The sequence below is a fragment of the Fusarium mangiferae genome (assembly GCF_900044065.1).
Source record: "Fusarium mangiferae strain MRC7560 genome assembly, contig: FMAN_scaffold008, whole genome shotgun sequence".
In the NCBI taxonomy this organism is placed as follows: domain Eukaryota; kingdom Fungi; phylum Ascomycota; class Sordariomycetes; order Hypocreales; family Nectriaceae; genus Fusarium; species Fusarium mangiferae.
Genome location: NW_024573928.1, coordinates 397,686 through 414,548, shown reverse-complemented (window position 1 = coordinate 414,548; position 16,863 = coordinate 397,686). Strand labels below are relative to the sequence as shown.

General features: G+C 48.1%; 6 protein-coding genes across 6 annotated transcripts; 3 read left to right on the top strand and 3 right to left on the bottom strand.

Moving 5' to 3' along the window:
- Window positions 1-53: 53 nt before the first annotated feature.
- On the bottom strand, window positions 54-999 carry FMAN_11073 (uncharacterized protein; the record flags this gene model as incomplete). The annotated part of the gene is made up of 2 exons (XM_041833837.1): window positions 54-602; window positions 655-999. 2 exons carry the CDS (start codon window positions 997-999, stop codon window positions 54-56), a joined length of 894 nt encoding a protein of 297 aa, XP_041684161.1.
- A 1,156-nt stretch (window positions 1,000-2,155) lies between these two features.
- Window positions 2,156-3,670, top strand: FMAN_11072 (uncharacterized protein; the record flags this gene model as incomplete). Its single annotated transcript, XM_041833836.1, has 1 exon — window positions 2,156-3,670. The coding sequence occupies one exon, from the start codon at window positions 2,156-2,158 to the stop codon at window positions 3,668-3,670; it is 1,515 nt and encodes a 504-aa protein (XP_041684160.1).
- A 230-nt stretch (window positions 3,671-3,900) lies between these two features.
- Window positions 3,901-5,168, bottom strand: FMAN_11071 (uncharacterized protein; the record flags this gene model as incomplete). The annotated part of the gene is made up of 3 exons (XM_041833835.1): window positions 3,901-4,475; window positions 4,527-4,986; window positions 5,040-5,168. The coding sequence occupies 3 exons, from the start codon at window positions 5,166-5,168 to the stop codon at window positions 3,901-3,903; spliced, it is 1,164 nt and encodes a 387-aa protein (XP_041684159.1).
- A 404-nt stretch (window positions 5,169-5,572) lies between these two features.
- FMAN_11070 (uncharacterized protein) lies at window positions 5,573-7,661 on the bottom strand (the record flags this gene model as incomplete). Its single annotated transcript, XM_041833834.1, has 3 exons — window positions 5,573-6,392; window positions 6,438-7,543; window positions 7,608-7,661. The coding sequence occupies 3 exons, from the start codon at window positions 7,659-7,661 to the stop codon at window positions 5,573-5,575; spliced, it is 1,980 nt and encodes a 659-aa protein (XP_041684158.1).
- Window positions 7,662-10,045: 2,384 nt separating this feature from the next.
- Window positions 10,046-11,535, top strand: FMAN_11069 (uncharacterized protein; the record flags this gene model as incomplete). Its single annotated transcript, XM_041833833.1, has 3 exons — window positions 10,046-10,372; window positions 10,419-10,737; window positions 10,787-11,535. 3 exons carry the CDS (start codon window positions 10,046-10,048, stop codon window positions 11,533-11,535), a joined length of 1,395 nt encoding a protein of 464 aa, XP_041684157.1.
- A 626-nt stretch (window positions 11,536-12,161) lies between these two features.
- On the top strand, window positions 12,162-16,800 carry FMAN_11068 (uncharacterized protein; the record flags this gene model as incomplete). Its single annotated transcript, XM_041833832.1, has 2 exons — window positions 12,162-14,681; window positions 14,731-16,800. The coding sequence occupies 2 exons, from the start codon at window positions 12,162-12,164 to the stop codon at window positions 16,798-16,800; spliced, it is 4,590 nt and encodes a 1,529-aa protein (XP_041684156.1).
- Between the last annotated feature and the right edge of the window lie 63 nt (window positions 16,801-16,863).

The following is a 16,863-nucleotide window of genomic DNA, read 5'->3' as shown; positions in this document are numbered from 1 at the left end:
AGTTCTTGCTGATTGTTTGCGTACACATTTCTGACATTTTTGGCTATCAAGCCTCACCACAAGGCACCGCCATTCTGGTTCCAGAAAAGCCTTCCACTCTTCCCACCATTGAGCCTCACATTCTGACCAGTAACTGAAGGTGACCACTTCTCGCTCGCCAGCACCAGACACATCTTCGCGATGCCCTCCACATCCACCGCCTTCTTCTGAGCAACCGTCGCCTCGGACTCAATCCACCGGAGCGCACCAGACCTGTCCTCTGCACACTCTGCGCTGAATCTCTTGGTGTCGACAGCTCCAGGGGAAATAGAGTTGACTCTAGCTGATGGGTGGATGCGTGCAGCGTCTGGTGCTAGGGATAGGACGAGGCCGAATTGTACTGCAGCTTTACTTGCTGCGTAGTCTGGGTTGCCGGCGACTCCAAAATCTCCAGCCTCTGAGCCGATAATTATCAACGAGATATTCTTTTTTTCTCCCTTCGGTGGTATCGCTGATGACGGATGCGAGCCATTCACACCGTTCGTTTTGGTACTGCTTTTTTTAACCATGTTCTCCACGTGTTGGAGCCATAGCTTTGCTGTTATAAATGTTCCTGTTGTGTTCTATCCAAAAGTCAGAAAGCCTCCAACGAAACGAGTAGCCATCTGAACGTACTATATCAAGAGTTCTGCGAAATTGACTTGTCGACATCTGCGTAATGGATGAATGATGCTCTATGAAGCTGAGATCAACTGCAGCTGCGCAGACACAAAGTGTAGGAGTGGCATTAAACCTTTCCTCGACGCTCTTCCACGCGGCAACCATACCCTCCTCATCGGTGGTATCGACAGCAACCCAGAAAAGGTTCTGGTGTTGCTTCACAAACTTGGACTTGTCAATATCGAAGCCCCCAACAAAACAGCCAGCGCTCAGAAATGCTTCGACGATAACCTGGCCTATCTGCCCACCTGCACCTGTTACCACCACTACATCACCTTGGAGACCTAGTCCAAGATCCATTCTGAGTGTCGTGTTGAGTCTTTACCGTGAAAATGAGGACATGTGAGGCCAACCATATGATAAGCGTTCGTTTGGCTGATGCAACTCGTTTGCCACTGACACGTTCGTCTGCTGCTGGTTGAAGATTGGCTAGTCGGTCGTGGGCGTCGTCTCGCTCGTATCTGCTATCTTTTCAGCTCATGCAAATTGATCAGCTTGGCCTTCCATCGACTCACTTGACCTTGAGGGATTCGCCTAATGCGCAGACTAGCTTCGTTTTGCCAGATGGAGTAAGACCTGTGATGACTTTCACAAGGATCGTGAGGAAGCGGGGCTTGGACCGCTTACGCTACTGGAAATGCGGGACCGCCCAGGATAGCTAGAAGGGGTAATTCTCATGGCGATCAGATTTTTGTTGGTCTGTTGGCTCATCAGGTGGCAACAATCTAGGCCAGAGACCTTCTGCGGCACTCAGCATGCTTCAAGGGTACTGAACATGATAAGCTGCCGTACGTCTGGTATAGTGTTGTTATCGTTCAAGTCATGTTCGCCAGGGTCTCAAAGATAATGCCTACCCTGTAACATCCTCTTCAATAGCCGTTTCTTCGTTCTCACAAGCTCATAATTCCAGGCGGCAGGCCTCCAGTATGCTTATATAACAATGGGCAATTAGAGTTTCCCTGAGACACCGTTTCTCAAGAAAAGATCCGATACCATGAGGTAAATAGCGATATGACACAGGGGAAAAGTCCATACCTGCTGCCCAGAATCTCATCCGTCGACTTATTGATGAGGAAAGCGGGGTTATGACCGAAAATTATCGGGGCTTTGATATTTTTACTGCAGCACTAATAGAGTCTCGAACAGTTTGCAGAGTCTACACACTCAGCCACAGCGGGATTATGGCACTACGGCTGATTTTGAAGTATCTCGTAGGCCAGTGGACATTCTACACTTAGCACTAACAGAGTCTCGACCTATTTACGCATGAAGCCACATCAAGGTTTAGAGAAATCTAGACGCCAGAAAAGATTTCTAACTATAAGCATAAAGGTTATATTATTAGTGATGTCTGGTACAGATAAATATCAAAGATTTATATCGTCCTTAGCCTGATGCATCCCTAGAACGTACTTTATTCTATCTATTTTAGCTCACGCCTTCGACGGCAGACAAGATGATATCTGACGAATTTGACGACAGTCTCAAAACAACACACGATGTCCTTAGGACGGTATCTGTTAGTACACCAGGGCTATATCTCCCTGATGAGAACATTAACTCAGAAAACGTCGACGAAGTGACCAAGGTTGTCATCTGCTCGGCTTTGAGCGAGGTACCTATTATTGGCTCATTGCTCTCGGGCTTGCTGGATGCCTTCTGGCCAGGTGGCTCAGATATCTGGGACAGTATCAAGGGTAAAGTGGAAGCCCTTGTGGACGAAAAGATCCAACAGCATGATGCCACTATGATGAGGCAGAAACTTCACGGTATCTACCTCGTGCTCAAGAACTGGACGGACCAGCCGCCACTTAGCCAGGCCAAGAACTTTCACTCAACCCTCACCTTTCTATGCCTCGAGGCGCCTTCATTTATTGAGAACGAATCACCTTGGTACTGCCTTCCCTTTATCATTCCCTTTGGAACGCTGTACATCTCTGCCCTTTGGATTCGCTGCAAGTACTGCATGGACATCGACGGTACAGATTCGTCAAAGGCCAAATACGAAAAGAATCTTGCAAAGGCAATCAAGGATTTTAAAGCTGCAGTCGCCATCGCAAGAACTCAATGCGTCGAGAAGAGGAAGAAGGAAGTCACCCATGAAGAATGGAAATATATGAACGGGTCTACATACCATGAGGTGGAGGATAAGCGTGCCAATTCCAAACTTAGCATTTCATCGGACTGGGCTTTATCCGAGGCGAGCAAAGCCAAATTGTACGAGCAACTCAACTATGATATCGATACCCAGTATGGAGTGGAACTTGACAAAATCCTTGCACCTACACGGCTTTGGGAGCGATACAACCCTGGCTATGTAGGCCACATCCAATACTACCAGCACCTGGAGTATCCTCGATGGTTTTGGAGTGGTATCAGGCCGGAAACCACGCGCTTCGATGCGAGTTCGTTCTTTAAAGATGGGCGGAAGCTCAGCCGGATTGTCTGTTATCACACTGAGAGTGGTGGGACTAGGAAAGTTGTTGGTTTGCAGTTGCACTACGGTAAGGATCACCTTGATATCGGAGGAAGGCAGGGTACATGTGTTTCCATGGACATCGGTCGCGATGAAGAAGTCGTCAATGTACACGCCACGGCTTCAAAGACGAGTAATACTCTGCAAACCATACAGTTCACCAAGGCGCGGCAAACTTTCGACACTCAAGGCCATGCAAAGTTCGACAATTATTCGAGTATCGGAAACGTCAAAAAAATAGTTATGCCTGTAGGGATGGGGTTTTTGGACTCACTTGCGTTTCTTGCCGCCCAGGCTAACACTGACGCGCTTGACTTTTACCATGATAGTGCAACCACAGAGCCACATCCTACAAGCATGATTGGGGCTTCTGGATGGTCTCATGATCACGACACTGAAGGGTTCATTGGTTTATTTCAGCCTGTTTTCGGATGTTGGGAAAAGGTGGCGCAGGATGGAGCGTCGACTTGGTCGCTGAGTGATCCTCGTCTGTAGCCAGACCGTTGTTCGCGAAATACTGGTATAATGTCTAAGTTGTGAGCTAGAAGTGTTATTTGCAGTTGAGATTTGTGGCTGAGAGCTTATTTCGGCAGACAGAACTTAGTTCACGAAAAACAGATCAGGATAGCCGTCTTCGTTTATTCTATTATCAGATTTTGTGTGAGATTGACCTGTATTTCTCCCCATTCTTATTTTCGTGGTAACACTGTGTTGAGCAGGCATAACTATAGCTCATCCTTACTAGCCTTATCCGACCTTCCCAGATCCTGTAATCCTCTCTTAACCATGGACGTCAAGATCTCATAAACTACTTGTGCAGCCGCAAAGGTCGTCTCTTCGCCCGCTCCTTGATAAACAGGAGAAACCTCCACTACATCAGCGCCGACCAAGTTCAGACCCTCGATACCTCTAAGGATGTTTATGAACTCCCTGGTAGACCAACCTCCAGGCTCAGGCGTGCCTGTTCCTGGAGCAAAAGCTGGGTCGAGGACGTCAATATCCACCGACAAGTATACCAAGTTCTCAGTGCCTAGAATCTTCATTATATCATCGATTATACCCTGTGTACCAATTTTGTCGATATCATCAGCTGAGAATCGGATCCAGTTCTGCGCAGTGTCGTCTTCGTTGTCTTGGATGCCTGTGAGTCGTGTTCGCAAGCCTGCGTGGACTGAAGGGTGAGATGACGAGTTGGAGAGAAGTCCTTCTTGGTTGGCTAGCCAGAACATGGATCCGTGATTGAATGGTGTTGTGCCCCAGTAAGAGGGATATGCGTGAGGGTTCCATGTGTCAAGATGGGCTACAGGTATGCGTCAGCAAGTAATAAGGATATTAGACTGGGATTTCTTACCATCGAAATGAAGGACTTGGATCTCGCGATCTCCGTAGACCTTCTTCAATGCTCGAAGGGCCGGCAAAGTCAAGCTATGATCGCCACCGAGCGTAAACAGCTTGGGTTTCGAGGAAATAGACGACACGGTCCTGCGCATTCCCAACTGCTCCAGAGCCTGCGTCATCTGCTTCTGGGCGATCTCATTGTCGATAGGTGTTATGGGGATATCTCCGCAATCCACAATCTTGGCCCAGTTTTGATATGGGTTGATGTCTGCTCGGGGATTGTAGCCGCGAAGCGAGTGTTGGCGACCTGACGCATGACGAATGCTTCGCGGACCGAATCGTGCGCCGGGTCTATACGTGACAGCGGTGTCGAATGGGGCGCCAATAATAGCGATGTCATAGGACTCGGTTGGCTCCGTAAGGCATTTGACGTGATTCAGATGCGCGAATGTGCCAATGCCGCCGAATGCCCACTATCTGACTGTAAGTCACGATGTCTGAGGGAATGTCAAAAGAAGAAACTTACATCGAAACCCCATTTTGCTTCGAGTTCTGCCAACTCTTCAGCAGTCCATTTCTTATCATCATGATGGTCGTTGCAGCTAAGGGCCAGCCCAGCGAGGGTGAAAACCGGAAGCAAATGGTCGAATCTCATTGTCGTTGACTAATTTCGCTTACTTAGACTTCTACTTCTTTTCCCGAATTGAGAAGAGACTTATTTATGGTCATGAGTGATCATTTTCTTAGCCCAACATTGAAAAAGCGCCTGAGTCGATAAGCATGTGAGTTGTGACTGGGCGGCTCGTATAGCGGAGCACAATCGTAACGACCTACTAAAAGAGGACATTCCAGGCTAGTCACCCTCTGTCTTACACTAGATCCCTCCACTGCAAAGACGATTTGTGGGCAGGGTAATCGTGCTGCTTCCTCGTGTAACATCCGGTGCCGATTTCAGTTAGAATAAGCGATCGAGACATCTGTCAATTGAGGCCTTTCGCATCTCCACGTGAAATAAACCGGTAGTTATGACTGCTTACTTTTGTATTGGGCCAATGCTGATCATGCCATAAAAGTCTCCCAGTTATTCTGCATCATCACATCCATCCAGTATGCAGGTCGTCCAGAACTCCCATGCCGATTGTCTGTCTCGGCCCAAGTCGCTTCAACAATGTCAATGCATCGCTGAATCGGGTTCTTGGGGAGAGAGTGCAAAAGCAGCTGCAGTCGACCCCTTAGAAATCCCCGCGCCCGATGCACATCAGCCGCCACTAGAGCCAACGAGTTCCCCAAGCCCGCCATGCTCTGCGCAGAAGCTGACACTTCGACAACTGGAATTGTAAGTCCACTGCAGACTGCGACGATCAAAAATGGATGGAAGTCCTTGGTCCCAGATTCAGCAGGTATCGAGCGCAGGACTTCGACGGCTTTGAGTGTGAACTGTCTTAACCGCTCCTCCGCTTCATGCGCAGATACTTCAGCCCCAGAATTCGAGTTCTGCAGGTTCATCCTTGAGTCAAGAGTATCAGGAAAGACATGGTACAGCTGAATAAGGCCAGCAAAGCGATAAACTTCTGCGAGGGCTGTGAGATGCCAGGTCGGTGTTTGTGAGTCTCCTGTCTGCACTATAGCGGACTCTAGCGGAACTTGCAGGTTGGTGAGAAATATCTCTAATTCCGCTGCTTCATCAACCTCGCGATGTGCCTCCAAGATAAATTCGCGTGTCAGGAATTGTTTGGACATGGCGCGACGACGATTTCTTCTGACCAGACGACCGACCCTCGCTAGAGTAGTATGGATCTCATGAGCAACTCCAGTTACAGGATGGGGGATCTGAACCACGGGAAATATTGAGCCAGGTTCTGTCTGATGGTCTGCCGGTCTGATCAAGTTAGAAACCATAGTCGTGATTGCCAGGTGAACTTACAGCAGAGGCAAATGCGGTGAGTCAAAAACTTCGGTCTCATCGCTATCGACCACAAAGGCCAAGAACATTTCCCAGCAAGCCAAAGTATTCTCGAAAAAAGCTTGGCTGTGTCCAGTCGGTGACATGCGCCCCGAAGTCTTGAGACTCTTTACATATTTCTTAAGCCGGGGGAAGTACTCGGAACCAGTATCGTTAACATCGAACCAACTAGCTGTTCCACCAATCATGAACAACGCAATAAGCGCCTGTTCATGGATTGCAGAATCATCGAGGTCATTGAGAAGACGGATGGCCTTCTTTCGAAAGTAAAGTCCAGTATGTAGCAACCGAGGATAAACATTAGAGAGAAACGACGCAGCCATGCTCTGCAGTGTACAGTACATCAGCTCCGAGGATGTCCATACTCGAGAGACCGTTGACCGGAATGGGTTCATCTCGCTGTCGTATAGGGCGAGTATAGCTGCTGTGTCTTTGAAGTAGTATTCCACGAAAATGGTACTGTAATCGTTTATGGGACGATCGACAACTGTTGAAGTGTAAGGTTGCGGTGTCTCCGTGACCTGTACTGGTAGAGATGAGACGGTCTGCGGTCGATTCGTATCAATCGGTAATGAGGCGACGGGCGATGCTGAAACCCCGCAGTCTTGTTGTAATGGCGCCTTTGGGCTCATCCCCGCAGTCTCAGTTCTTGCGCCGAAATCATCTGCCATCTGCAGCAGTCCTGGCGTTTGGACCAATGTCGTGCTCGCATTCGGTATGAGACCAAATGACACGAGCTCCGGCATCATGTCTCCAAACACTTCATCGATCCAGCCATCACCACCGTGGCTGGGAGAAAGGGCATGATTCTCATACTCGGCAACAGGATCAAATACCGAAGAGAAATTTGAATCCAGGAAGGTAGCTTCCGGCTGATCTGTATTGGTAGAGTGCCTGGTCGTTGATGGCTGTAGATTCTGTCTCGTATGTGTAGTTCGCTTTTGGACTCTGTTATCAGGACGAGCTTGGTGCTTTTGTGACCATCTCAGGCGAATGATTGGCCCAGAGCAGTTCATGTCGAGGCGGGTACATCTTCCGCAAGACGGCCAAGTTTCATCGCACTTCAACTGTCATGATGAATCTGTCAGCGCGTTTGTGTATGGGCGTCAAGTGTATCGTCACTGCACTTACCCTTTGGGACTTGCATGCGGCACATCCACTGCGCGATCGAGCCCCAGTGGGCATTTTGCGTCTGGAACCAGATGTCAGCTTTTGTTAGTGGGTTTGACTATGCTCGATCATCGCAAAAAGAATCATCGTATGAGAGTATGCAGGAGCATGGTCGGAGCTGGCTTTGTGGGGAAGGGCAAGCTAAATAGGTCCGGATTCGGGGACATTGGTCCCTGACTCAAGCCATTTAGCGTGCTCAGACTTACGCTCCAGTATCCCAGTCGCCCTGACCCACGCTATAACACAGCGAAGCCAGTGAGTAGTCAGGAGTCTATCTTGCTATCAAGACAAGATCGTGAGGAGCGGAACAGATCATGTTGAATGAATTCACCACTAAAATAGAGCTAAAATAGAGCCTACCGTAAGTAATCGATAGCAGACTATCCGGTCAGTAAACTGTCGCATTTCCACACTTCAATGAATAAATAGACAAGCTATGGCAAACGCCCGACACAAAGGTAAAGAACACAGTGTAATACTGACAACAAGGTTAAATTAAAGTCAATTAGTTCGTTGCTGGGTCTAGCAATTACATAATCAACAGAGACGTTCCACGATTCTCCATCAACACTTGAAACTCAAATGGTCCAAATATCGCTGGATTCATTTCAGCCCAGAACAAGTAAAGACTTTGCTGCAGGACTTCTAGATGTCGCATCTTGTAACGCGACCTGCTGAGAAATTCGACAAGCTTTCTGTGATAGAACTCATCGGTGAGTGAAGATCCAGCGACAGTCAACGCCCAAACGATATGGGTTGCATATGATGAGTTCTCGAGCTGCACAGCTGTGTCGATCACAAACTTGGCCAATGTTTCAATACTCCCGTGGTCTAACTGCTCGTATCTCGTTATAGCGCAGTCTAGAAAGATTGCCAACGCGGTGCGCATTACGTCACCGGCCATTATCCGTTCCGAGCTTGCTTCGGCTATCGTCCAAGACTGAATAGTATCTTGCAACATCTCATAGGTTACCCAAAGTTCGGGGGGCAAGTTTTCTAAGCCCAGTGACTCCAATGTTGAACGTGATGAGTACAGCCTTTGTATAAGTGGGATAATTTCGAATAACGAATGTGAACCTGCCAGCATGGAACCAAAACATGGCGAATTTGTCAGTGGGCGAAGGTGGTCGGTTATTGATTCACATAATAACTCATCATCCCCAATCGATTGAGTTGTGTTGCAGGAAGCGAGAAATATGAACCCTTCATATGCGAAGCTCAACATCATATCGAATTCTTGTAAGTCGAGCGGAGGCCTGTATCCAAGGCCGAGGAGGTGTAGCAAGAGATGGCGATTGGCGTTCAGGTGAAGGCATAAGTTAGAATTTGGTGTGCTCATTAAAACCTAGCATTTTATTATTGTCTGTTCAAAGTCTCCATCATTTATGAAACTGACCTCATATTGTGATAAGAATGAGATAGCCAACAACAGGCGGAGAACATCAGATTTATCAATGACTTGGCCGGCGCCGATGACTTCTTGAACACCACGTATGGCATGCAGATAGTGCTTTCGTGTCGCCATCTCCACATCCGTCGCATCTTGTAGTCTGAACGACAAATGTGCACCGCTGGCAGCAAGGACTGAGTGCATAATTACATCGTCGGCCTCGGCAGGAGGGAGAACAAAAGAGATGAATGGATTTATAGAGGGCTTCCCAGCTGGTAATATCACAGCTGTCACAAAAGTGCAATGTTGTAATAGGAGCAATGAAACGTTGGTAAGGCTACATGCTTTGTTGCCAAGGAGCCGATTGTTGTGGTTTGAGTGGGCAAACGTTTCAGTTCTGGGCTGTAACTGAAGCGCTGCGGTTTGCTTATCTTGAAGCCAGGTACAGCCTAGTCCATTTCTTCGGCAGGCACTGCACTGGGGTTTGTTTTCATCGCACTTCTTCTTTCTTGAACGGCAAGTAAGGCATCCCGTTTTGGTGCGACGTTGCCAGACTCGGAATGTCGTCGGATATCGAGGAGCTGCCCGGGATGAGGGAGCTTGAGTCATGTCCATCATCCAATAGAGAGTGGCTGAGCCGTAATACTCCTCTAAAAATGCAAGAACGTTGGGAGGAGAATCTAAGAACAGAAGGGAGAAAGTTGTTAGTCCAGCGACCAGTGAGTGGAACAAGGGTCAAGAGAGTTCTTATCTTATCGAGCCGCGCTGCGGGGAGAATTCTTTGCCTTCATTGGCGGACATGGCGTGCTAAGCCAAAGAGGGTTAGATGATGGATATCTCTGTGGGTTGATCAGGAACCAACGAGGTTCACACGATAGCGGCTCGATAACATGATGAAACTCTCAAGTTCTCGGTAGAACGGCCATGATATCTATAAAAGACTGAGTACTTTCCATCCAAAAGACACAAACTGTTAATCACATCTCATCCAAGTATACACCCTTGAAAAATGACACAAGCCTTCCAAGTCGTTATTGTTGGTGCCGGACTGAGCGGTCTCCGAGCTGCAAGGGAAGTCCACAATGCCGGTCTGTCTTATATCGTCCTTGAAGCCATGGACCGTGTCGGAGGCAAGACATTGTCCGTTCAGGTCTCTGAAGACAATGGAATTGTTGACCTAGGCGCTTCATGGATCAACGATACAAGCCAGAGCGAGATTTACAAGCTGGCCAAAGAGTTTGACTTCGATCTTGTTGAGCAGCGTACAGAGGGGCGTAGTCTGTACAGAGATGAAACGGGAGAGGTTCATTGCATCCCTTTTGAGCTGCCAGCAAATGTGAGTTTGTCGTGCCACTCTGATGAGCCAGTCTGACCATGCCTAGCTTGAGCCGGAACAACTGAAGGAAGTCGACCAATTCATGCAGCTCCTTTCCGAGTATGCTGAGAAATGCGACACCGGCAATCCTTCCGACGGACCAGACGCAACGCAACTGGATTCCATCACCGTCGCCGAGTTCATCGCAGGATTTAATGATCCTGGTGCTTCAGCCCTCGTCAACAGCATCACTCGCAGCTTACTCGGCGTGGAAAGCGATGAACCCAGCGCTCTGTTCTTTCTCGACATATTGAAACGAGGAACCGGTCTGAAGAATGTTATATCTGACTTTCAGGATGGAGCTCAGTATCTTCGTAATCGACATGGTAAGCTTTGGCAACGATTTGGCTGGGATTTGACTGACGATATGGATAGGCAATCAATCATTCTGTGATCGCCTTGCTGCTGGTCTAAATGCAGGAGGCGTGAAGGTCTCAAGCGCTGTTAAGGCCATTAAGCAGAAGGAGGGCGAGGGCTGCGTAGTTGAGACTATTCACGGCGATGTCTACAGAGCAGACAAGGTAATCGTTTCAGTGCCAACACCATTGTACCCTCTCATCCACTTCGAGCCAAGTCTTCCACCAGCCAAGAAGGCACTCAGCGAGTCTGCCAAGTCAGGATATTACACCAAAACGGTTCTTGTATATATAGAGCCATGGTGGCATTCCGAAGGTCTCTCAGGCGTATATAGCTCCGCCGACGGTCCAGTCGTCTTCACGCACGACACTTGCGTTCCTCAAGATGGTCAATACAGCATAACTTGCTTTCACGCTGGCAATCCAGGGAGGAAGTGGTCAAGACTACCAGCTGAACAACGAAAGAAGATTGTTTTGCAAGACATTCGCACTGCATTTGGCACTGTTGTGGATACTGTACCCGAACCTATTAATGTCATTGAGAAGGATTGGACGAAGGATCCTTGGGCTCAAGGTGGACCTGGTCCTGTTTGGAGGCCTGGATTCTTGGCGGGTGAGTCTGGAAAGGCTATTGCTGAGCCGTTTGGGAATATTCATTTTGTTGGAACGGAGACAGCTTCGTTTTGGAGGGGGTACATGGATGGTGCTGTGAGATCGGGCATTCGGGGAGGTCAGGAAGTTGTGGCGCAACTCAATATCTCGACATAGTTTATTCAAGAACTTGAGGGTTTGGAACTGTTTCGGTGGAGAGATTTAAATATATCGCAGATCGCATCGTATTTCCTACTTCCTTTAAAACGCCAGCAAATCATGACATTGAAGGCCTGAATGTGAATTGCCGCTTTTTGGTAACTTCGACAGCTAACAGCGGTACTTGCCACGTTCACCTCATTACCAATCCGATATTCGAAAGGCGTAGAGAGGTTACTAAAATATGTATTGTGTACTCCTAAGCCCTCAACATAAAAATCGTATCACCCATGTATCAATTAGCGGATAACATGGACCTCAACAGTCAGCCTTATGTATGAGGCTCTACCCGTATGTCACTTACAGGGGTGACCGTGCGGGCCTATCAGCTGCATCCTCCTGCAAATTCTTGGGGGCCTCAAAAATCAGGTGGTGGCTGTGCCTCTAAGACATGCAGATTCCCCTCTTCCTCCGCCTTTTCACTCGACATCTCACTTCGAATTGAGTATTTTGCACCAAATTCTACAACTCCATCACGTCCTAATCTTCTAGCAACGTTTGCAAGAAACCTCTGTTCATATCATTGAACAGCGCTCCGGCGCAAAGAGCCTACACGTTCTCAGTGCTCGATCCTCCCTGGCATCATGGCTCATCAGCCTCAGAAACGACGCTTGACCCTGAGGTCTGCTCCAGACCATAGAGAGCACAAGTCGCAAAAGACATCTCGTACTTCGTATGAACAATATACGATCGCCTGGATCTGTGCACTACCAAAGGAATTGACTGCAGCTCGAGCTGTGCTGGATAATGTCCACGAACCGTTGCCCAAGCAGAAAAACGATACCAATTCGTATATACTTGGCAGCATAGGATGCCACAATATAGCTATTGCGTGTTTGCCAACTAACGAGTATGGAACAAACAATGCGGTAAACGTGTTGACTAATCTTACCCGCACGTTTACATCGATTTATCTTAGTCTTATGGTTGGGATTGGAGGCGGGGTCCCGGCTGAAGACTTCGACATTCGTTTAGGCGATATTGTTGTTGGTACCCGCGTGGTGCAGCACGATCTCGGCAAGATAACCGGAGGAGGACAAATTCAACATACTGCAGTCCCAAGGACTTTGGCTCATTTGATTGGCAAAGCCTTATCGCTTGTTCAAGCGGAGCATCAACCACATAGCAGCCGGATTCCACTCATATTAGAGGAAAAGTTCAGAGAGCATCCAGCCTACGCCCGTCCAATTACAGCAGATCGCCTTTTCTCCTCAGCATATCAACACAACTCTCGGACACCAACCTGCGATAAATGCAGCCCTTCTGCACTGGTACGGAGAAGCGAACGGAGTACAGATAATCCATACATCTATTATGGTACTATCGCCTCAGGCAATCAAGTTATGAAAAGCTCGACTGTTCGCGATAAGGTCGCCCAGGAATTGAATGCCATTTGCTTCGAAATGGAGGCCGCAGGACTGAACGATATCTGTCCCTCTCTGTCGGTGCGGGGGATATGCGATTATTCTGACTCTCACAAGAGCAAGGAGTGGCAAGAATATGCCGCTGCCACCGCTGCCGCATTTGCAAGAGAATTCCTCGAAAAGCTTCCCCCGAAAGAAGAAATCACCGCAAGTATTGGGCAGCAGGATCAGCGGCTTCAGGACGAAAAGTACAACAAGTGTTTGCGGGATCTGCGCGAGACTGATCCTCGTGATGACAAGAGCCGTATCGAAGAAACAAAAGGCGGACTTCTCGAAAATGCGTACCGCTGGATTCTTCAAAACGACAAATTCCAAGAATGGTACAATGCCACACAGAGTCAGCTTCTATGGATCAAAGGCGATCCTGGCAAGGGTAAAACAATGTTGTTATGTGGACTCATCAATGAACTTGAGAAAGAGCACCGTCTCTTGTCCTACTTCTTTTGTCAAGCTACTGAAGCACGTTTAAGTAACGCGACAGCCGTACTCCGTGGTCTGATCTACCTTCTTCTTGTTCGACGTCCTCCGCTCATTTCTCACATCGGGAAGAAGTATGATCATGCGGGCAAGCAGCTCTTTGAGGATGGCAATGCATGGCAAGTTCTATCCAAGATCTTCACAGCAATGCTCGAGGACCCAATAGTAGATGGTGTGCTCCTGATTGTTGATGCCCTTGACGAATGCAGTACGGACCAAGAGAAGCTTCTTGATTTGATAATCAGATCAAACAATGTCAAGTGGATCGTGACCAGCCGCAACTGGCCGGAAATTGAACAGGTCCTAGACCGTTCCACGCAGAAAGTCAGGCTACATCTTGAGTTGAATCAAGACTCAATTTCCAGAGCCGTTCTGGCTTTTATTGAATGGAAGGTAGAGGAGTTGACCGAAAAAAAGGGATATGACGCACAATGCAAAAGTGATGTCAAGAGCTATTTAGCTGATAATGCTGATGGCACGCTCCTATGGGTCGCTTTGGTTTGTCGGGGACTGTCGGAACTCAAGGTGATCCGCAACTGTCACACCAGACAGGTGCTGGAGGAATTCCCAAAGGGACTTGAACCGCTCTACGAAAGAATGATGGGACACATCAATCTATCACGAGATAAAAAGATATGTAAAGAGATACTCGCTCTTGCTTCTGTCGTGTATAGACCAGTTACCTTGACTGAGTTGAAAACTCTTCTGGGGTCACAGTACAAGGATGAGGATGGTGACCTCAAGGAAGTTGTTAGTTGCTGTGGTTCCTTCCTGACACTTCGAGGGGATGCTATCTATTTCCTGCATCAGTCGGCCAAAGACTTCTTGGTCAAAAAGGCATTACACCAGATTTCACCGTCAGGTCTTGCGTATCAACATGAACTGATCTTCGAGAGGTCATTGCAGGCACTATCGGAGACTCTGAAACGTGACATTTGCCAACTAGGCCACCCAGGGTTTGACATCAATGACATCTCACCGGAAGACCTCGAGCCACTGGATTCGATTCGATACTCCTGCGTTTATTGGGTGGACCATCTGCGCGACTCTGAACCCACCAGGCTCAGCGACAGTCTGAGAGAAGGTGGTGACATTGACTTATTCATCCAGAATAAGTATTTATATTGGCTAGAATCTCTCGGTCTATTGGGTAGCACAGTGGAAGGCGTAAAAGCCATGTATAAGCTCGAGGATCTGGCTATTGTGAGTTGTTCAAAGCATATTGTAGAAGCAACCTAACAATCATACACAGAGATTCAGCGCACCAGTCTCAGTGACTGAACTGCTTCAAGATGCGCGCCGCTTTATCCTGGCCCATAAGGGATCGATCGAGATCGCCCCATTGCAAGCCTATGCCTCAGCATTGGTCTTTAGCCCAGAATGTAGCCGCATTCGAGAGCTATTTAAGCATGAAGAGCCGAACTGGATGATTCTCATGCCAAAGATGGACAAGAGCTGGGACAACTGCCTACAAACACTCGAGGGCCATTACGGTGCAGTAATGTCGGTGGCCGTCTCACCAGATGATCAGTTTCTTGCATCGGGTGGAAACGACAAGACAGTCAAAGTATGGGATATAGCGGCAGGCGTATGTCGACATACTCTTGAGGGTCATGATGATACAATCTATTCTATCACCTACCTACCAGATGGAAAAAGTCTCGCATCGGCTTCAAACGCTATCAAGATATGGGACACGAAATCAGGATTATGTCTACGAACGCTAGAGGGACACGATTCACATGTGAATTCAGTGGCTTCTTCTCCAGATGGACAGTACCTTGCTTCGGGATCTTATGATCAGACAATTAAAATATGGAATTCAAAAACGGGAAGGTGTCTGAAAACTCTTGAAGGCCACTCTGGCATGGTTACCTCGGTGGCATTCTCACAAAATAACCAGCGTCTTGCGTCAGGATCGTTTGATACTACCGTTAAGATCTGGGACATGAAATCATTCTCATGTCTACAGACACTACAGGCTCACAATGATAGAGTAATGTCAGTAGCCTTCTCGCCTGATAGTAAACGTCTTGCGTCAGTCTCGCAGCATGATGGGATCAAAGTCTGGGACACAGTAACAGGCTCTGGTCTTCCGATTCTGGAAGACTCCTCTCCTTTCGGGGTCGCAATAGCTTTCTCAGCGCATGGTGAATATCTCGCTTTAGGTACGAGTGATTGTATGATAGAGCTATTTGATGCAGAAACCGGCACAATCCTAGAGACTCTAAAGGGCTTAGTTCGCCCTGTAACGTCTCTGGCCTTCGCGGCTGATGCGCCGCATCTTATATCAGGCTCAGAGGATGATTTAGTCAGGATCTGGGATGTATCGATCGATGCATGCCCGCCAACAGTTGAAGATCATGATGGATGTGTGAACTCTATCGCCATATCAGCAGACGGTTTGCGAGTCGTATCAGGATCTGATGATAGTACTGTCAAGATCTGGGATACAGAAACAGGAATATGCCTACAGACACTTGAAGGCCATTGCGGCCTTGTAAGCTATGTGGGCTTTTCTGCGGATAGCACACGCTTAGCATCATGCTCATATGACCGGACGATTAAGGTCTGGGATGCTATAGCTGGCACATGCCTCCATACAATACAGGACGATAGGTCGGTAGAATCAGTGGCTTTCTCAGCAGATGATCGATACCTTGTATCAGTTTCAAGGCCTCACATAGCCAAGATCTGGGACGCAGCGACGGGTGAATGCTCACATGTATTTGAGCATAATGATATATTGGCCTCAGTGGCCCTCTCAGTCGACAGCCGGTGTCTCGCAGCCGGCTTTTACGATGGGATGATTAGGATTTGGAATATCAGGGAGCACGATTTCAAAATGCTTCAGGGACACACCTGGCCAATATCATCAGTAGCCTTCTCAGTGGGTTCCCAGTATCTTGCATCAGGCTCGTCCGATGGCCAAGTCAGGATCTGGGATTTAAAAAGAGGCATTTGTCTGCACACAATCTACGTCGATTCAGGCCATCATCGCCTGTCCTTCGACTCGTGGACGAACTCTCAGCTCTATACGGACGTCGGTATTCTGGACTTCGAAGTACCAAACCCAACGCCTAATGTTAACGCCGAGTCAATTGGGATCACTGCCTTACCAGCCTCTGATCGGTCGAGTCACTGTATCAAGATTGATGGCGAATGGATTATGAAGCATGACGAGAACTTACTTTGGCTCCCTCTTAATTATCGTCCCAAAGTGTCGGCTGTCTTTAAATCGACTGTGGCTGCTGGCCTAGATCCAGGTCGAGTACTAATAATGAGATTTTCTGAAGATAGTGGTAGTAGGTCGTGTAAATAGCCCTACTGAGCTTAGATAATCTTCGATTACGTTAAGATTGAACTTCCCGACTTGTTAACGACA